A 20,311-nucleotide genomic window follows, 5' to 3' on the forward strand; every position below is an offset into this window, starting at 1 on the left:
ACGGCCGTAGGGTTGCACATATGGAGCAGCGGGTTGTTGCGTTTTGTCGGACGAAGGTTGTTTATTTGCAAAGATTAGGGTAGCGGGGAGAATGAGGGCACCCGTCAGAATAGGACACAGCAGCCACCTGAGAGAGGTATCAGAGATGAGAGGGGGCACAAGTCAGCCCTCACAGCCTCTGTCACAGAATCCCAGAATGTGAGGGGCTGGGAGGGCCCTGGAAAGCTCATCCAGTGCAATCCCCCATGGAGCAGGAACACCCAGCTGAGGTTCCACAGGAAGGGGTCCAGGCGGGTTTGAATGTCTGCAGAGAAGGAGACTCCACAGCCTCCCTGGGCAGCCTGGGCCAGGCTCTGACACCCTCACCCCCAACAAGTTGCTTCTCCTCTTGCAGTGGAACCTCCTGTGTTCCGGTTTGCTCAGACAGGACCCTTCTGGCCCCCGACCGTCCTCTCTGCATGCGCTCACACCCTCCCCTACAAATCCCCTCTGTTGTTGGACAGTCTGCTCCCTTCACCGACACAGAGACGCTTGCAAAACACCGAGTCTCAACCCACAGACCCTACTACACATGAGGCTTCGGACATTCTGCTAGGTGCACTGGTCTTTACTAGAGTCTTGCCATAACACATCATCTCTCTCTCAGCTGTAATGGAAACAGTACCCTTGAGCAGTACATTGCTCATGGTACTCCTCAATGAATTGGTGGCATATACACCGAGAAACTCACCGCCTCTTTGAAACTGCCCTGGACTCTACTGGTAACATTTCCTGTTTACTGACTGCTACTGGTATTTCTACCAGCATGTCTTGGAGCCAGCAGCCACCCTAGTGCCGCTCTGTAATAAACAACATCATCTCCTCTCTGGGTGTTCTACACCTTGCCTTTATTTCACGCCGGCTCTGAACCCCTGTGTTCATGACAACAACTACCTCCTTGCAACGACCTGCGGGCCCCTCTGTCCTGTTGAACCTCAGGCCACGGATTCCTGCTCTGCCGGACCCCAAACTCCTTTGGCAGGGTCAATGACAACTGGCCTTGCCCCCCCAGGCTCCTAACTTTATGCTCCCAAGCTACATTTACTCCCTTCCTAGGGCTGCACCCTACTGAACCTGCACCGCCTGTTTCCAGCTCTCACCTTTACTCATTTGAACACCTCTCACCTGAAGTTCTGGCCCCTACGTGCGCTCCTATGGTCCTGGTAGGAGCAGGGCTGGCCGTGACGCCTGACCCCTTTCCATACGGCCCCGTCGCTGTGCGAGCCCTGCGCTCACACTGCCCTCTACACACTTGGCCCACAGACAGATGCCTTGTGCTAATAATTACAAACGCAATCACAGTAACTCACAGGTTACTCCAAACCTCCGCAAACCACCTCAACTCCCTTCCTTTCCTCCACTCTCCAGGCCACCTCCCTGTTCACAGACACAGCTTTCGCTGCCACACGCTTTCCCTTCCCTATCCCCACCTCATCTGTGCTGGACAACAGGGCCGTAGTCCATGGGCTGCTTCACAACGCTGCCCCTAAGCCCCTCCACACATCCTTGGCCGATCTGACGCTGGGGACCCCGATCTATCCTCCCGTCCTGATCCAGCCTAATACTGAACCCACCTAACACATTCCTTTCTCTCACTGCTAAGACCCCACTGATTCCTAGCGTTGCAGCTCTTCAGAGGGAAAGGACCTTTCCTGATCATCCCACGCGAGCTCCCCTCTTTGGAGAACTGGACCTCTACCACGTCTCTAAACCCTCCTGTGTGACATATCAGCATCCTGACCACAGGACCCTGCTTTCACATCCGCTCTTTCCACTACACACTGTCACCCCTTGTCCTAACGCTGCTAATGAGTACATCCAAAGACACCCTTCACAGCACCCTATGGTCCCAAAAGGACACTAAGAGGTGTCCTCGGAATCTTCTCCTCTCTGGGTTGACCGAGCCTGATGGTCTGCCTCTCCCTCCACCTAGCTACATCATATGCCTTCCGTATACTATATACAACACATCATTTCACAACAACACTCTCCAAGTTCAGCACCTGTGTGCTCCACAGTGCTGCTGCCATTTACCCCACTTGTCTAGTGGTCTGAGACGGAGCGCCTACGTACCGCACACGCCACCTGCTACACCACGCCTGTTTTGTGCCTTACCGACAAAGGCGCCTGAACTAAACGGCGCCTTCCAGGCCAGCGAAGAGCTGCCACGGACCATCCTTCATGCCTACGGCTATGCCACCTCGAGGCCGGTCTGCAACAGAGAGGGAATCCCGACCCTGAGCTACACACGGCTCCCTTCTGTGTTACTATGGCACAGTTCTTCAGATAAGGTGCACACAAATACCTTGCTACACTCACCCTGAGACTTCTATCCTCTGGCTGGTACCTCCACAAGCGTGTTTGGCTGGAGCCCACCCTGCTGCCAATCCGTTACCTGCTTTCTTTCTGTAACATTCCCTGCCCATGTATTTGCTTCAAGAGGCCTGGGATGTGGACTCTGGAACCACCCGAGTCCAGGCCCCTAGAGAATTGTTATCACTTCCGCGTGTCCGTTCCTTTGGCCGTCACTGTGCACCCTTGCCCTTTCCTGTTTGCCTTTACTCCCTATGCCTGCTAAACCAAACCTGTTTCCTGACTCTCGGATTTCACTCAGAGCCTGCCATGGCCAAACTCCTGTCTGCAAATAACTTTATCAAAATTGGGGTCTGTTTCTGAACCCCTTCGCTCCAGGGGAGCCCGTCCTTCCGCCCTCACCCCTCTCCTGTCTGCTTGCCGATCATTCCCATAGCACTTGCACCCTATTTTCCCTCACATATTTCCTCCCTGCATTAAGTCTCACAGGTGAGTATGCCTATTCAGACCGTTCTTTACATCAATCCAACACTGCTCTGATTAGGGACCCTTATAGAGTGGACGGCTTTCTAAGCCCCACGTTGCTCACTCCTCTGCGGCTTCTCGTCCACCAGCTTCCCCAATGCCTTCTCAATCCCTTCACCCTGCCCAGGAGCTTCCCAAACCGTGCAGACAATAGAGACGTGTGCCAGCCTCTGACATCTGCCAGACCCGCTCCTTCATTGGCCATACCGCGTCCCCTCCGTCCCCTACACAAGGACACCAGCAGACCCTCACAAAAGCAGCACTCATGCTCACAAAGTCACCACGTTTGCTGCCACGCTCATCCGGCTACAGAACCCTCGGTCTCTGATTGACCTCCTTATGGTTGGAGACTGTGATGTACATTACCCGGCCCCACCTCAGCCTCCTCCCAATCTATCAGGTGTCCGTCTGCCCTTGCGGCCGCTTGGTACAGCCCTTTGCCCTCCCCGTGCTCCTAGCGCTCTTCTTTCCCTCATCCCTGCTTCTACCGCAGCTTTTCCTCACGCTCTCGCCCAACAAATCTCTGCTCTGCCCAAGGTTCTGTTGCAGCCTTCCAAATTCTCTCCTAATGCAGAGGAGCTCGCCGCCTCTGCGAGCTGGTCTCCTGCCGTCACGCCGCTCCACCAGCTTACTATACATCAAGATTTCCCCTATCTCGCTATCACGGACCCACACAGACCCCCCATGCCTTCCACACCACCAACACCATGTCCTACTGTCCATGGTAACAACTCCTCCAAACCAGCCCATTACCCTCAACGTGCTCTATGCCCAGTCCTACCAGGCTATCAGCGCACACCTTCCGTATTTACCACTGCACACCTTCCGTATTTACCACTGCACACCTTCCATATTTACCACCACACCAGTTTCCTCACTTCTCTACACACTCTGTCCTTCCTTTCCAACCCACCAAGATACTCATCAGCCCCCATAGATAGGAACTTGGCCTGCTTTGGTGACCTCCCTGAGCCTCTGACTCCAGGCGATGCTTTGTATGCCATTTCTGCTTCCATGCACTCAACATCTGACAACAACAAATGCTTGTCCTCCCACCAGCAACACTGACAACTTCTACTCCACCTCTCTCCCATGAGCACCTTTTAAACCAGACAAGCCGCTCCACAGTCTCCCCAAAACCTCATCTCCTCCGAGCCCACCGTGCCCGACACAATCCGAAGTCCTTCTTCCTGCTCCACGCACGCTCGCCTGGGTCTTTCTTGAGCTGATCTGTCCAGGATGGGGTGGAGACCTCCGGTCAGGTTTAGGACACACAGGCCCCAGCAAACACATGCCCTCCCTTGACCTTGTAGCTGCAATTCCCCCCACGGTGACCTAAAAACCGCTGCTTTCCCAAGTGATGGCCGACCACACCTCACTGCCTCCTGTCCCCCTGTCCCCAGTGCTTCTCTGTGCGGGGACTCTCTCTCGCAGCATCACCCTCTCTGCCTTCATCCCACGGATGCACTGGACAGGGATGCCGGCCATCATGCTCGCGCTGACACGTCCTCCTCCCCAACTACAGTCCCACAAGATAGCGCCAACCGTAGCCACCACCTCCCTGCGCGACCGCTATCCCTCGACACCCGTGCCCACACAGCACCTCTGCCACCACCCTAACGCTGCCTCTTCCTGGGCCTGACCTGCCCAGAGCCTCCGAACCTGATGGGGGAAAGGGGCTGCTGCTGACTGCTTCACCGCTCCAGGGCTCCAAACCTGCCATGCAAATGCTATGGGGCCTGTAAGAGCCCGCTCGGAATCCCCTGGGGACTCGCTGCCCACGTGTGTGACCCACAGCCTAGGTGGGAGTTGGGACAGGGAGCCAGGAACCCCAATGAGACCTCGACAGCACCGTCACTTTAGATCCTACAAAACAAACCGCGTGTCACTCCCGTGTCTCCTGGCCTCATTGCCTCACTTGTTGCCTGAAAACCTGTTATTACAAACGCTGCAAACAGCTTTAGCCCTGTGCAAGCTACAAGCCTGGACCACAGCCAGTGAGTTCATGCGCTGGCTGGCGGGCCAGCACCACTCCTCCACACTGCCCAGAATCATGCCACCAAGTATGGTGACGTTGCTCCTCCCAAAAACTGGCTCCCTGCTCCCTGGAACCAGGTTGCAATAACAACGCCCTGCGGGGCTGCTGTGCGTACAAATATCTGGGGCAGCCCCAGTCTCACGGCCTGTCCTGCTGCCTCCACGTCCGTCCTCTGCCTCCGTGACACTTCCCATGGAGCCGCTCGGCCTCGTGAGCCGAGGTCACCCCACCTGCTGCCCCACATCTGATGGGTGCCGCTCTCCCACACCTGCCCCCACCTCCATGACTCATGGCATGGGCTGAATGCTGGAGATGCGTGCCAGGGATGCCTGCCACGCTTTGGCACCTCCGCATCTTTCCAGCTCTCATGCTCACGCAGATCTCGCCCGTCATCTGATGGGATTCCCACACCATAATGCAGAACAAGACTGCTCAGCTCCTGGATTGGACTGGTGGCAAACTGGTTCACAATCCGAAGGAGAGAAAGGCCAGGGTTGGGCTGTCAAACGAGTGGAGCCATAACTGGTTTGGCCTTGCTAACTTGAATTGCAGGCCAAGATTGATGCTAGTGACACATCAACCAGACATGTGGCTACTCATTACTATTCATTATAACCTCTGCTTTCTTGATTCAGCCTTGCATCTCTACCCATTGACATAAACCGATTGCTGTTAGCAACACTCAGGCCGCACAGAGCCTCAGATTGGCTCTGTACGACATGGGCTAAGCGAGGAGCTCCATTTGGAACCTCTAAACTTGACTGCACAGTTCCCCATGGCCTTTGCTCCTCCTGTTTCAGCGGGACCCTTTCAGAAACAACCTCTGCGTCCCTCTGTCTGTTTGTCCAGACCCTCATTGATAAGCTGAGCCCTGACACCCTGCTCATGGCCCCTTGCAAACCCGGGCGACGCCTCCTCGCTGTCCATCCCGTTCATTCATTCCACCCCATTCACGCAGCTGCCCCGCCGGCGTTTTCCCCCCGCTGACAGCACCCGCGGCCGCGCTCCGCGCGCAGAGCTGCGCCCCGCCCCCGCCCCGGCGACACCGCGGGGTCCCCCCAGCCCCGCCCCGCCGTGACGTCCCGCTGCTGACGTCACGTGGCGCTACCGGGCGGCACCGCCCGCGCCTCCCCGCCCCCCCTCGGTGCCGCAAAGCGCCGCGGCGGGACGCGCACGCAGGTACCGGGGCCGGGGCGGGGGTGCGAGTGCGGGGGGAGACACCGCTCGGGAGCCCCGGCCGCCTTGGGACGCGGCTCTGGCCGCTGGTCGCCTCCCCGGCGGCGCGTCCCCGGCGCCGCTCCCGTGGGCGGCACCGCGCCGACCAGCTCGGAGCTGCGGGAGCCCCGTTTCTGAGCCCCCTGCACCGGGCTGCCCCCCGCCTGCTTCTCCGCCTCCTTCTCTCTGACCCCTCGGGCCCCCCCTCTGGCCGCTGCCGCCCTTGCCCCCCTGCTGTCGGGTCTCTGCATCGGCACCAGCGAGAATCGCCACTGGAATTGCCTCACGGGTCCCAAAACTGCGCTGCCACCGTGCCCCACAGGCTGCCCCGGTAGGTGACCTTGCCCCCCAAAACCTACATCTCCCTGCCAGCCTTTCCTCGGTGTGGGACCCCGCTGAAAGTGCCATCTCGAGGGTATGCTGACCCCCACGGCTCTGCAGCTTCCAACATCCACGCTTCTTACTCCACAACCTGACGTGGCCGTGAGTCCCGCAGGTGGTGACCTGCCCTGCCTGGCACCCAACGAGCATCCGATCCTCTGAGCCCATTGAACCAGGCCCCTGTGACCCCAGTGGCAACACACACAAGGGACAGACACCTTCTGCACCCCTTCTGCGAGCAGTTCTGGTGACCCTTTCTCTCTCCTGCAGGAGCCGCCATGGATCTGGTGCTGGACGTCGCGGACCGGCACCTCCTGACGCCCTACGTGTACCCCGCCGGCTGGCCCGAGCACGAGCCCTGCCGCCAGCTCCTCAGCCTCTTCGTCATCACCAACCTGGGCGCAATGGCCCTCTACCTGCTCTGCGCCACCCTCAGCTACTACTTTGTCTTTGACCATGAACTCATGAAGCATCCCCAGTTCCTAGAGGTGGGTGCTCCCTGTGCCGGCCCCCCCGACTCCCTGTGCCTGTGAGACCCCCCTTGACTGTCAAACTGAACCCCTAGAAAACAACAGAAAGTGCAGGGATGCTGAGACAAGTTCAGAGCTCGTCACTGATATCAGGTCCTTCCGACACCTGACCTTCTCACTCCAAACGGGGCCAACTCTCCTACCCGATAATTGCCTGGCCCTGCCAGATACAACCATCACACCCCCTCTCCTTCCTCTGATCACACAATCACAGGCTTTCAGGGATTAGAAGGGACCTCAGATGATCATCCAGTCCAATCACCCCAACTTTGCAACCTCTCTGGGCAGCCTGTTCCAGGCTCTGCCACCCTCACTGGGAAGAAGTTTCTTCTCATATTCAAGTGGAACCTCCTGTGTTCCAGTTTGCACCCATTGCCCCTTGTCCTGTCACTGGTTGTCACCCAGCAGAGCCTGGCTCCATCCTCCTGACACTGCCCCTTTCCATATTGATCCCCAGGAATGAGTCCCCCCTCAGTCTCCTCTTCTCCACCTCTAGAGCCCCAGCTCCCTCAGCCTTTCCTCACACGGGAGATGCTCCACTCCCTTCAGCATCTTGGTGGCTGCGCTGGACTCTCTGCAGCAGTTCCCTGTCCTTCTGGAGCTGAGGGGCCACAACTGGACACAATATTCCAGGTGTGGTCTCCCCAGGGCAGAGCAGAGGGGCAGGAGAACCTCTCTGACCTACTGACCACCCCCTTCTAACCCACCCCAGGTCCCATTGGCTTCCTGGCCACAAGGGCCCAGTGCTGGCTCATGCTCACCCTGCTGTCCCCAGGACCCCCAGCTCCCTTTCCCTACACTGTTCTCCAACAGCTCATTCCCCAACCCCAACAACCTGGGGTTGTTCCTGCCCAGATTCAAGACTCTACACTTGCCCTTGTTCTGTTCTCCCCATGACCCCTCTCTCCCACAGAACCAGGTGTATCGGGAGATCACCTTCGCACTGCGCTCCCTCCCCTGGATCAGCGTGCCCACTGTCGCCCTGTTCTTCGCCGAGGTGCGTGGCTACAGCAAGCTCTACGACAACATCGAGGACTCCCCGTACGGTGAGCGGCTCCCCCGTTGCCTCCTTTGGCTCACTGTGTCCCCCTGTTTCACCTCGGCATAGCACAACGCAGACTAGCCCCCATCAAATCCCCCTGCCTCGAGCAACTCCCTTCTCATTGCCCTGGTTGCATGTTCCCATCATGACCGCGCAAGAAGGGCTCCCCCGAACCTTCTCCATGATCCTCCCTGGCCCTCAGCAACATCATCCCTACCGTCCCTCTTCCTGCAGGTTGGTTGGGTGTCTTCCTCAGCATGCTGTCCTTCCTCTTCTTCACTGACATGGGCATCTACTGGATACACCGCGGGCTCCATCACAGACTGTTCTACAAGGTATATGACGCGGGCCCCCCGCTCCTCCCCGTCAGCGCCTGCCCCAGGAGGGGTAGGGGCACTCGGTCTCCAGCACGACGGGAATGGAGAGCCCGTTAGGATCTGTTCTGAATGCGTGTGCCTCTCCCGCTTTTGTGGTGGTGACGGTGACCCCCTAAACAGCATGTTTTCTCCCCACAGCGCTTCCACAAGCCCCACCACCTCTGGAAGATCGCCACTCCCTTCGCCAGCCATGCTTTCCACCCCGTCGATGGCTTCATGCAGAGCCTGCCCTACCACGTCTACCCCTTCCTCTTCCCCCTGCACAAAATCACCTATTTGGGCCTTTACATCTTTGTCAACGTCTGGACCATCTCCATTCACGACGGCGACTACCGCGTCCCCCGCTTCCTGCGCCACGTCATCAACGGCTCGGCCCACCACACCGACCACCACTTGTACTTCGACTACAACTACGGGCAGTACTTCACCCTCTGGGACAAGATTGGCGGCTCCTACAAGAGCCCCACGTCCTTTGAGGGAAAAGGTCCCCACGACTACATGCGCAAGCTCCGAGGAAAAGGCTCCGGGGCGCCTGACGGGCCCCCAGCTGCCAAAACCGAGTAGGGTTCCCCCTGGCCTGGCCGCTCTCGGGTAGAAGGTTCCCCAGCCGGATCTCTTGCCTTTCCTGCCCAGCTTCGCGAGACGGGATGAAGAGCCCCCGTCCCCAAAAAGCGCAGGGGGACGCTCGGTCAGTGCTCCCAAAAAGGTGGCATCTGGCCTCATCTGGCCTCGCCGCTTACTTACAAACTCTCTCGTTGCCTTGTAACCCGGCTTCCCCTTCCAGCCCCGTTTGGATCTCTGCAAAGCTCCCTGTCCCGCTTTGGTACTGTGCTAGTGCTTTACCCAAAATAAAATCACACATGGCACAACAGGAACAATAGTGTGGCGCACACAGAAAGTACTACGGCACAAATAGAACAATAACGTGGCACAAATAGAACAATAACGTGGCACAAATAGAACAATAACGTGGCACAAATAGAACAATAACGTGGCACATGGCGTGGTCTCCATCGGTCCATGCTGCGCACCGTCCTTGCCAATTCGCCATTGATGTCCCGGACTCCGTCGTGACCAGTCGAGTCTTGTTGAATTGATGGGCTGACAATGCCACTTTTTGTGTTTTGATGCTATATTTCGTGAAAAGAAAGCGCAACCTCCTACCTTTTGATGACGGCGCAGATCCTCCCGATGGCTCCTCGGTGCTCAACGCGCTCTTCGTCTTCCTCTTGCTGGGGGATAGTGCTGACCGGACGCTTCCCATGAATAATCTGAAGAACAAAGATGTACTTTGAGTCCCTCGGGTCTCTCTGGCTCCCTGTGAACTCTGGGGGGGGGAAATGGGAGGTAGGGGAGCCTAAAGGTGAGGGGTGGGGGCTTCTTGTTCAAGGATTCGTGGCCGGATTTCCCCTTTAACGTCCTGCTGGAACGTGGTCGCTCTGCCTTTGGGTCGGGATCGCGTTCAATAAATCTCACTTGCCAACTTGGCCGCTGTTTGCTGCTTTGCCCTCGCTCCCCGTGCTGTACGAAGCCTAACGCGGCTCCCTCTTGCTCCCCTACGACACCCGTGACGGGCTTACCCTGCGCCGCGCTGACAGCTGTTGGGTACATCGCCCCGCTCCCCTCTTGCCAAAATAGCGAAAGGGATGCTCCTCGGGCTTCTCCTCCCTCGGACTGACCGCCAGGACTCGACCTCTCTGCACGTGGATACGGACGAGGCCGATCGCCTCGCTGATTTGCCCCATGTGCGTGGGAGCCCTGACCTCTGATTACTGATTAACTTGGAGCCCCAAAAACTGCCCAGGGTCAAGGCAAGTCCCAGAGTGCACACAGGGTCGGCATTGCTGACCTTTACAAACCGCTCTGCTAACCCAACATGAGGGCCTTGGGATGAGCCCCAAGGCTTCTTGCCGCCCCATCTCTGCCATCGCTCATCCTCGGCAAGGCCGATGCCTTAACCCCATGTGCCCAAAAACCTTGGCTGCGGTGGCCAGGGCCTTGGTATGTGTTTGGTTCGGGCCTTGCTGTCCCTGGGGAGACGTGCGAGACATCACAACCTGGAGTGAGCCTGGTATGGTTGTCACCCTGCCCGGCTCTGCACGCCAAGAGCTGAGATGCCCCTGCTGCCTGTCCCTCCCGCGGGTGACCTGCCTGGCTGGAAAACCCCGGGGACTGGCTGTGTGCCATAGGACAGAGGTCTGACATACCCCTGTGGCTGGATCCGGCCATGACAAAAGCCCTGATTTCTACTGTCACTCACGCCTGTGCCTCTGTGCACTGTGCAAGCGACGTTTTCCTCCCCCTCCCTGCTCGTTCTGCTGATGCCTGGCTGGCTGCTGATGCTCACATGAGTGAACACATGGCCGGACCTTCTTGGGTCCCCATGGTGGCTCGGCGATGCTGCTGCTTGCACCCATTAACATGCCTCGAGCACCCTTGGTTTCTGAGCTCACCTTCTTTCCTCGCCTCTCTGAACAGCCTGCACGGCACCAACCATGTACGCGCAACCCCGACCCTCGGGTGGGGAGGCAATGACCCTCTACAAAACGCATTGCTTTGATCAGCTATTTGAGAACTGTGGCCCGGACCGCTGTTTTGGTGTTTAAATGCTCTTCCCTGCAACTGCGCACAGGATGGGATAACAGGTCGGAGCACGCACGGTATGTGGGTCACATTCTCAAGGCAGGACAACTCTACAGGGAAGTAAACAGGGACAAACCCACTCATGTTCTAACCTGACACAGGTCCAGCCGCACATGTTGACGGGGCACCCTGAGAGCCGCGTTCCCTGGATGCGTCACCTTGGGCCGCCATACCACGAACAGGCATGATTCTGAATTTGGGACCCTGATGCTGCTGTCACCACAAGGTGGAGATGTTGCTCGTGGCATGTCGCACCTCAGAGGACAGCCTTCCTTCTCCCTTCCTCCTCCTCGTTGCCCCAAAAGCATGGAACCCAATGGCGAGAGCGGCTTCCCGTCAGCAGCTTTGAGGGGGTACGTGTGCAAGGTGGCCCCTTAGAGACACATCAGTGTCCCCTACACCGCACACGACACACCACCCTTCTCTGAAAGACCCCGGGCATGACAAGTGACACACGATGCACCAGCTTAGCGCTCAGACACCACTGCTGGAATTTCTTAACCAAAACCTCAAGACCGCTGACCGCCTCCAGTGAAGGCTCTGACACCGTGCCCGTGAGCGGGGCGAACTTTGCCTCCGACCTCGAGCCCCTGATGGCACGTGAATGCCATCGAGATGCTGACCCTGGTGTCTGTCTTGATTGGTTTGGCCATCATTTCCAGTGACTTTGCACATCCATTGGCACCTCTGAATACCTGTGCTGACATTTTATCTGTGGTGGGGACCGCATCCGGCCCCACATCCTCCCTCTGTGCCCCTCGCCCGGCCACGCTGGACAGGATTGCTCCTCGAATTGTGTTCTTTTGGCAGACGTGGCATCCCAAAAGCATAAAGGGCGGTGAGAAGGCTCCAAGGACCCATCCACTGAGACCTGTGGTTCAAAAGCAGGTCCTGCTGACACCGGATGATTTGCTCCTTGAAAGCTCTGTCCTACAACCCCATGACAAGGGGCCGCTCTCACGGAAGAGCCACACTCTGTCACTTCAGACAACCCAGAACAAAAGCAAATTGCAAACCCTGATCTGAGATCTGCCCGCTGGACGTGCACCCTGACTCTGTAAGATCGGACTTGACGGTGGGATGAGCTGCTTTACTCCCCAGCTCCGCTCCAACTACATGCAACACTTCCTTCAAATGACTCTATCATCTCTCTCACTGTGGAAAATGCCTCCGCCAGCTCCTGCAATCCCCTGAACCCTCCAAGACCTGTGGGGCTGTGCTGGGGAAAGGCGAGGGGGAGAGAGGAAGGAAAGCTGGGGGCCAAGGGGCTCCTCGCCTCGCTCTCTGAGTACACGGCATTTGCTGCTGATGAAATCCAGATGTACCTTAACATACGCTCTGCTCTGTGCTCCCTCCCCTTTACGGCAGGAGACGGGTGCTTTTTACAAGACACAGTGAATACCTTGACAAAGGAAACATATTTCCTTCTGCAAAGAAAGAGCTATTCATCTGTTAGCGTTTGCCAGCTCTAGGTTCTCCCAAAAGGTCCTCGCGACCGTCCCCTCCCTGGCAGCCTCTGTGGGGACCTGGGGGGGGCACAGATCCGTTCTCCGATCCCTACGAGAGTTATTGCATCTCTCAGAGCGCAAAACGGAGGCCGGGAGTAGGATGGCGAACCCCCTGTTGCATTGAGATCCCCCCTTTAAAAACTGCTACAAAGCCAGCTCCTCTTTCCTAAGTCTTTCTTGTTCCCTCGTTCCTCTATTTCTTCTTGTCGGGGTTATTTGGCAGGGCAGAGGGGGTCATTTTGTGGAAAATAGGACGGACTCACGGACATGACGGTGCTTTTGTCGAGCCTTTTTGAGCCCCTCTCACCTGCCTATGACGTCTGCGACTGAGAGCCACCCCCTGTAGGGATTCCTGCATGATAAGGCTCCTTTATTGACTCTGCCCTCACCCACGGTGACCTCCGGTCCTCCCGAGGGACATTACGCTGAGTCGAGATCACTAAAAGCTTTATTAGGAGCCCTTATAATTGTATTGACTCAAATACTGAAATACACAAACTACTTTTCCTGATGAAAGCACCTCCGGGATAGCTCCGGACAACATTTCTGCTACTAAAACAAGCAAAATAAGGGGGAGTGTGACAGCCCCAGTGCTGTCCCTGGGATTTATAAGGTCCCAATCCTTTGCTGCCAGGTGACATCCTTTTACTGTGAACATTTCCAGACAGCACTAGAAATGTCAGTACGGCTCGCGAGGTGGAGAAAACACTGCCTGAGAGTCTGCTCTCAGCACCTCTGCAATGAACAAGGGTAAAATACCAGTAAGACCTTTTCTCAGCTGCATCACCATACCCATAAACACATCTTTGCCTTTCACAAAGGCAAGGCATGGCTCTGGAATGGACGCGAGTGGCGGAGAACCACTCTCCACATCATCACTGGTGGAACCTCCTGTGTTCCAGTTTGCACCCATTGCCCCTTGTCCTGTCACTGGTTGTCACCCAGAAGAGCCTGGCTCCATCCTCCTGACACTGCCCCTTTCCATATTGATCCCCAGAAATGAGTCCCCCCTCAGTTTCCTCTTCTCCAGCTCCAGAGCCCCAGCTCCCTCAGCCTTTCCTCACACGGGAGATGCTCCACTCCCTTCAGCATCTTGGTGGCTGCGCTGGACTCTCTGCAGCAGTTCCCTGTCCTTCTGGAGCTGAGGGGCCACAACTGGACACAATATTCCAGGTGTGGTCTCCCCAGGGCAGAGCAGAGGGGCAGGAGAACCTCTCTGACCTACTGACCACCCCCTTCTAACCCACCCCAGGTCCCATTGGCTTCCTGGCCACAAGGGCCCAGTGCTGGCTCAGCCCACAGCACCCGCTATTCCCAGCTGGTCTCCCATCCAAGTACTGACCGGGCCTGACCCTGCTTAGCTTCCGAGATCAGACAAGATCTTGCGTTCTCAGGGTGATATGGCTGTATATATGTATATTTATATATGTCTGTACATATATATCTTCCCCAAGTATATCCTGATAGTATCTGAACTAAACCCTTTGTTCAAGGGCAGAGTAGAGGGGCAGGAGAACCTCTCTGACCTACTGACCACCCCCTTCTAACCCACCCCAGGTACCATTGGCTTCCTGGCCACAAGGGCACACAGCCTGGCTCCGTCCTCGTGACACTCGTATTATTTGACTTAATTTAACTATTTGACGCTATTTCACGTCCTTTCACTACATTTCATCACCAATAACTTCACTTCCTTTCACGTTGTCTTTGTAAGACCCCGAGCATCACTTCAAGAGGTGCGTATATAGTGGCGGGGAGGGGTCCCCGAGCATCCCCCGGGGGGACCGTGCGGCGGGGGCGGGATGCGGCTCCGCTGCCCATTGCACATTCTCTCCGTGCGGCGGCGCTCGGCTCGGCCCCGCTCGGCTCCGCTCGGCTCCGCTCGGCCCGGCCGCACCGACATGGCGACGCGGAGCAGCGGCGGGGTTCGCCGGGCCGCCCCGCTCCCCCGCCGCCTCTTCCCGCTCCTGCTGCTGCTGCTGGCGGCGGCGCCCGGACCCGCGGCCACCGCCGCCCGTTCCGCGCTGCTGCTGCGCGCCCCGCCGCCCGCTCCCCGCTCCGAGCCCCCGCGCAGCCGCCGCGCCGCAACGCGCCCGCCCGAGCCCATCCAGGTGTACGGACAGGTACGCGCCCCGCATCCCCCCCGCACCCCAAAACGCGCGGTGCATCCCACGGGGGAAGCGCGCACGGAGGGCGGCAGCGCTCGGCTCCGGTCCTCCCGCGACCGGTGGGCTGGCGGGGAACCGACCGGGAACCGACCGTGTCACAGCGGGACGAGCTGCAGCGCCCGGGGAGGGCGGGGATGGGCTTGCACGCTCGGAAAATAACTTCCACGGCTGCCCTGGGCTCGAGTGGGTTCTGCGTGGGGACGGTCGGAGCCGGGTTGCAGCCCTGGCTGCGTCGCACGGCTCGTTTGCTGCCCGCAACTTCAAGCCGGCGGACGCTTGTATGTAAGATGCTGCTGAACTCCCACCTCTCCTCCTGCCTCTCCCGAAGCCATCTCACACTAGGGTCACTGTTGGATTTGTGGTTGATACGTGCGGGTTTATTCACCCCCAAAAAGCGAGCAGCGGTGGCTGCTCGATGGCCAAGGGCACACAGGCTGCGCAGTCCCCTCTGCTGGGTCACCGGGTGGGAAGCGAGTCCCGGACGGGGCTCTTCACCTAGAGATGCTTGTGGTGAACATTTCTATGCTCGGAAGCCAAGCAGAGGGAGGTGACATTGCTTTTCATGCGGCACCATGCCCTTTTCCATCAAAAGGGCTCCTCTCTGCATTTCTCATCTATCCTCTGTTGCTCCTTGAAAGGAGAGAGAGGAGTTGCTCTTCATAGAAAAACATATAAACTCATATTCCTGAGTGTATCCCGGCACAGTCTTGATCTGCTGACAAGTTTTGCTGCCGGGACTGTTCCAGCATCCCATCGCCCCCCTTTCTCCGACTACCCTTGCTTTAGTGGGGGATTGCACTTCAGCCTTCAGGAGTGTACTCCGTTTTTTATATATTCACATGCTGCACAACACTAAGCTGTCCCGCTTGACCCTCCTTGCTTTCGCTGTGTCCCACCACATGCCCAAAAGGCACCGGTGCTGCTCCTAAAGCTCTGCTCTGGATCCCCCATTTAGAGCATGAGAAGAGCTGCTCCTACTCCCCTTGCAAACCTGCTTCGCCTCTTCTGCCTCCTCACTGTTTGTCTGGTTTTAGCATAACACAGCTAGCTCAGTTTAGAAACAGATACACTCATCTCCCATCTACAGAAAGACGTTTGTAGGGCTTCCCTTTCCATCTTCGTGGGACTTTGCCCAGGTCAGATAGAGTCGCTTTGGCACGAGCAGCCTCTGTTGCCTGGACATGCAGCAGGAGAGTGCGGTAACCCTGATGCTATCCAAAACATGCCTAAAAGGACCCTTTGGGAGTTCTACAAAGTTTAACACTCTTTGGTGTTTCCTCTTTACCTTGAGGGGATTTGCCTGCAGAACTGAGGGCTCCCGTTTCTGCCGGGCACGCAAAACCCACCTTTCCCGCTGCTCTGGGGCAGGGTGCAAAAATCATGTCACAAGAAAGACTTTATTGGCACTAAATGACATTTCTCCTGAGCAAAACAGCGCTTCAAATCAAGGTCTGCTTTATTAAAAGGAAGGAGAGGGAGCCCACGTGTCCCAGGCACCGGTGCAGATCTGACTGCACAGATCTACTAACGCTTAGGAAGCCAGAGAGCCCCGTATCGGGGGTCTCGCGCCTCCTCGCTCGGATCAGGGGCCAAGTACAATGGCCTGCGAGGCTGGTGCCGCCCATTGCTGCTGTGGGTGATGTTGTTGGGGACGGCACCGAGGAGGAGGAACACATCATGAGGAGGGGAACAAAGTCCAAACCCTTTGTGGCACCTTCTGAGCCAAGTGTGGCTTAGTCAGCAACACCAGCAATGGGCTCGGAGCCCTCTTGCCCTGGACACCAAAGACACAAGCACAAAACATTACTTGGATTCCTCGACCGCTGATCACATCCTTGCCAGGCGGGCTCGCGCAGCTACAACAAAACCTTTTGGCAACCACAAACAACAAGACCAGCAGCCTAAACCTCTGCGTCTTCCTGGCGTTTCCCCAGCTTTCCTGGTGCCTAAGCACAAGCAACCCAGACCAAGCGCACAACTCCAGACACCGTCAGCTTGGAGACAGAGCTCGTTTTGTTCCCTTGCACGGCCCTCACCTCTACAGGACTCTGGACGCGCGATACAATGGACAGACTGTTATGAAGCTGGCACCGACACGTGATGGTTCTTTTCTAGGACACACGGACAGCACAGAAGCATCCCCGGAGCAAGACAACTGCTGCATAACACCCCTGGGGCCGGCAGCGCTCCCCAAACCCCCTTTTGCGACCTCGCACCCCTGGTGCTACCGAGGGGGCTGCTCATCCGCAGCCCCACAACAACCTCCATGCTCCTGCCGACACATCCCTGCTCACAGCTGCGCGCTCAGCTCCGGGATCTGACATTTCTACAGTCCCTCCCCGCTATCCCATGTAAATCACACCCCCCCTTTCCTGGGGGAAAGCCGGCCATGGGCTGCATTGCCTGCGAGGACTTCACAGCAAACGAGGAAAAGAGAAGCGGCCGCTTTGAGCGCCTACCTGGTGCTGGGTCGCTGTGTCCTCGGTCACCGTGACACTGCCTGTCTTGAGCGTCGTGTTGTAGCCGCGGTGGGTGGTGAGAAGCATTGGGGCCTCTGTCTGCCGGTCCTGAGTGGCAGAGAAGGAAAATCACAGTTATGGACAGTATTTACGCTGCTGGGCTGCAATTACAGACATACAGGTCTGCAGACGTCCCTTTCCCTTCTTTGCTTGTCCAAAACCACACAACTCACCATAAACCTTTGCTGTAACCCTTACTGGGACCCAGTGCATCTTATCTAACTGCTGTGGGGCCAGCTCACCCTCCGTGCCGCCTCGGCTCCTCGGCCATCGCCTCCGTGCATCCCCGGCCCCTGCAGCTCTAATTGCCGACCCTCACATCAGCTCTTCCCTTTCGCTCCTGGGGGGACCAAGTTCATTGTTCTTAAGCTTCCTGTTTCCTCCTTGCAACCTCTGAGGAGAAGGACCAGGTTTTCCACATTTCCAGGCCAATTACTGCAAAATGACCTCTCATCAGTCCACCTGCTGGACTTTCCTCATTGATGAAGACCTAGAATGACCTTCTCAGCTGCTAGTGCTTATCGTACCCCCTGCATTAAAGCCAACGTGGCACCTTGATGCTACTCGGAGATCTGTATCCGTAGGACAGAGTTTTTCAACACAACCAAGAATTTGCCTCTGATTTACACCACTGCAATGACTTTGTGTGGTACAAGTTACCATCTCTATCTGTGAGGCAGAGCACCAAGAAGATGCAGCGATGGGGAGGGCTGAGAAGCTGAGGCTTCTCATCTTTTGAGACCATTTGTGCATCCTGGATAGAGAACCCACCTTATCTCTCTTCCTTCACAGCCTGCACACTGCCAAAGAGCCTTTTCTTCCTTCAGACGACATACAAAGCGCTTTGCAGGATAAACGCCATCCGGCTATGTGAGCACAGACATCAGTCGTGCCGCGGCGGAATTGAACCGTGCTTAATTTTGACCTAGTTTGCCAGCCTGGCAGAGCCCTTCCCACATCAGGCTTTAACCTTCTGGACGTGCCCAGGGGGGTGATGGCACATCCCTGGGGTCCTGCACCCCACGGCTCTTCCTTCCTTACTCCTTTTGGGAGATACCTCTCCCCATTGCATCTGCTGGGACACAGACATCCTGGTCGTCCCTTTCCCTCTCCCCTACAAACAGCATCTCTGTTGACAGTAGCAGAGAGAAAACAGCCCCGCGAGCAGATGATTTCAGTATTAACCAGATTACCATGGGCCTGGCGCTCTCTGAAATGAGTCACCCGTGTTTCATATCAATGATTTCAGACCCTGGCATTTTCAGCCCGAGCCACAAGCAGCGCCCCGGCAGGCACAGGCTGCGTTTTAAAATACCACGGCAGGGCTAGAAACAGATGCTCGGGAGCGGAGCAGAAGGTGCAGTAATGAAGCTTTAGTGGGAACGCGGCGTGCCGGGAACGCCGTAGGGCCCGTGGCCCTCGCCGCGATGTTGCGTAAGCCTCGCCCGGGGGAGGCGGAGGAAACGGGGACAAAAGCTTGTCCGCTGGCGGCTTCCAGCGAGCCGGAACGGCGAGGAGATGGTGACAACACCTGCGCTTTGCAGCCCGAACGGCGGCTTCACGGCTGACCCGTTCAGGTGCAGCTTTCTTGAGCCGTGTCCTCCTTGCCCTGCCTAACAGGTACATAGTGTTTAGCTGGTTCCTCCTATGGAGGCACCTCCTGGCAGCCGTGGAGCTGAGATCTGAGCTGCCGGCAAAGCTGTGACGATTTTGGCACGTGCAGGGGCCCGTTGGTCTCCTATACCCTCCCTTATTGACCCGTATTAATCGCCTATTCAGAAATTCCCTAGAAACTGCATTTGTTTGTTAGGCATCCCATTTTCACTAAGAAACCAGAATGGGAAAACACATCAGTGATCCCTAGCAGTCTTTTTTCAGCACTCCCCCATTTGCACAGCATCGAGCCTCAGCCCCTGGGTAGTTGCACCCCGTCACCTCCTGATTAACACCAACGACCTGGGTTAAGCTGCAGTCGAGTCCTATAGCTCGAGCACTAATTCTTGACAGAGATTGATGCAAACAGTTTACTCCTGAGCCCATTTGGGACCGAGAACGGCCCCTAATGCTGCCCTGACACTTGTCACTGCATGTGGGCGCAGACACCACGCGCGAATTATTTCTGCTTGCAGTTCGTCACCGCTACCGGTGTGAATGCAGCACGGGGAAGTCACACTTCCCACGCAGAACACTTCTCTGGTGGCTCGAAGGCTGGGATTAAAGCCCTCTAGAGATGGAAAGGACCAGGATATCGCCACACGAGGTGCCCACGGCAGAGTCGCTCATCTCCCGCACCCTTTTGGAGCCTGGGACTTCTGCTAATGCTGCGGTTTGTCACATGCTGAACTTGGCGACCAAAACCCTACCCCGACCTCTCAATTCGGGGCATGAGCAACCAAGAGGGATGCGACGGGAAGGAAAACTGGTGCTTAAGCATGGCAGGTGCTGAGGAAGCCGGGTTTGGGGTGCTGGAGGAGCTGGACACTGCACAATGCACACCCTGCTGTGCTCACCTATGGATGGTCACCACCTTGGGACGCTTGGCAAGGCGCCGCTGCCATCTCAGCTCAGAACCACGTCCCCAGATGACATTCCCCCTCCCAGCCCTGCCCGGGAGCTCCTGCCTGCTCCGGGATGTGCTCCCATGGCTTGGCAGCTCCGGGCACCCTGTTCTCTCTCCGCTTCCACAGGGGTTTATTTATGGGAAAATACTGTGAACAAAAAAACACACGGTGTGAGCAACACTAGCAGCATCGAACTAGAGCTACCAGCAGCCTGCACCATGTATTGGTCCTCCTGGACTTCATGTGGCACTTCACATATTAGGAGGACAAATTACAATTTCGTGCATATTTCATAAACACTTAATAACTTGGCAAAGACCCAAGTGCTTCCCTATTAAGTGGAATTTGTACTAAATACTGTTTCCATTAGGCATAAGGCTCCCCCCATTAGGGGAGTCTGTAGAAGTGACTTTGGCCCAGCAAGCAGGGCAGGGTTACTGGTGTTGGGAATA

The 20,311-nt window shown here is 56.9% G+C and overlaps 2 protein-coding genes, 1 long non-coding RNA gene and 1 pseudogene across 6 annotated transcripts in view; 2 read left to right on the forward strand and 2 right to left on the reverse strand.

Annotated features, from left to right (window-relative positions):
- The first annotated feature begins 5,999 nt into the window (after positions 1-5,999).
- On the forward strand, positions 6,000-9,947 carry SC5D (sterol-C5-desaturase). 2 transcript variants are annotated; one of them, XM_065855839.2, is made up of 5 exons: positions 6,000-6,094; positions 6,782-6,999; positions 7,955-8,087; positions 8,318-8,418; positions 8,599-9,947. In XM_065855839.2, exons 2-5 carry the CDS (start codon positions 6,790-6,792, stop codon positions 9,022-9,024), a joined length of 870 nt encoding a protein of 289 aa, XP_065711911.1. In that variant the 5' UTR covers positions 6,000-6,094; positions 6,782-6,789; the 3' UTR covers positions 9,025-9,947. The 2 variants fall into 2 exon arrangements, with proteins under 2 accessions (XP_065711911.1, XP_065711912.1); XM_065855840.2 differs by lacking the exon at positions 6,000-6,094 and adding an exon at positions 6,108-6,461.
- Positions 9,948-13,904: 3,957 nt separating this feature from the next.
- Positions 13,905-14,023, reverse strand: LOC136111581 (5S ribosomal RNA; annotated as a pseudogene).
- Positions 14,024-14,494: 471 nt separating this feature from the next.
- SORL1 (sortilin related receptor 1) overlaps positions 14,495-20,311 on the forward strand; it is a 43,821-nt gene continuing 38,004 nt past the window's right edge. For all 3 annotated transcript variants that reach the window (XM_065855628.2, XM_065855629.2, XM_065855631.2), the window contains exon 1: positions 14,495-14,734. In XM_065855628.2, the coding sequence (XP_065711700.1) occupies positions 14,513-14,734 (222 nt within the window). In that variant the 5' untranslated portion in view covers positions 14,495-14,512. The remainder of the gene's footprint in view (positions 14,735-20,311) is intronic.
- Positions 16,235-18,187, reverse strand: LOC139825549 (uncharacterized). The gene is made up of 3 exons (XR_011735645.1): positions 18,070-18,187; positions 17,239-17,346; positions 16,235-16,553 (listed from the first exon to the last, which is right to left on the reverse strand). It is a non-coding gene; the product is annotated as an uncharacterized lncRNA (long non-coding RNA).

The sequence above is a fragment of the Patagioenas fasciata genome, chromosome 24, assembly GCF_037038585.1.
Source record: "Patagioenas fasciata isolate bPatFas1 chromosome 24, bPatFas1.hap1, whole genome shotgun sequence".
NCBI classification, from domain to species: domain Eukaryota; kingdom Metazoa; phylum Chordata; class Aves; order Columbiformes; family Columbidae; genus Patagioenas; species Patagioenas fasciata.

What these genes read in the sequence shown, in the direction of transcription:
- SC5D (XM_065855839.2), top strand. Translation starts at nt 6,790, where the DNA reads ATGGATCTGGTGCTGGACGTCGCGGACCGGCACCTCCTGACGCCCTAC. An exon ending in AGCATCCCCAGTTCCTAGAG is followed by an intron (nt 7,000 to 7,954) that starts GTGGGTGCTCCC and finishes TCTCTCCCACAG; the next exon opens with AACCAGGTGTATCGGGAGAT. An exon ending in ATCACAGACTGTTCTACAAG is followed by an intron (nt 8,419 to 8,598) that starts GTATATGACGCG and finishes TTCTCCCCACAG; the next exon opens with CGCTTCCACAAGCCCCACCA.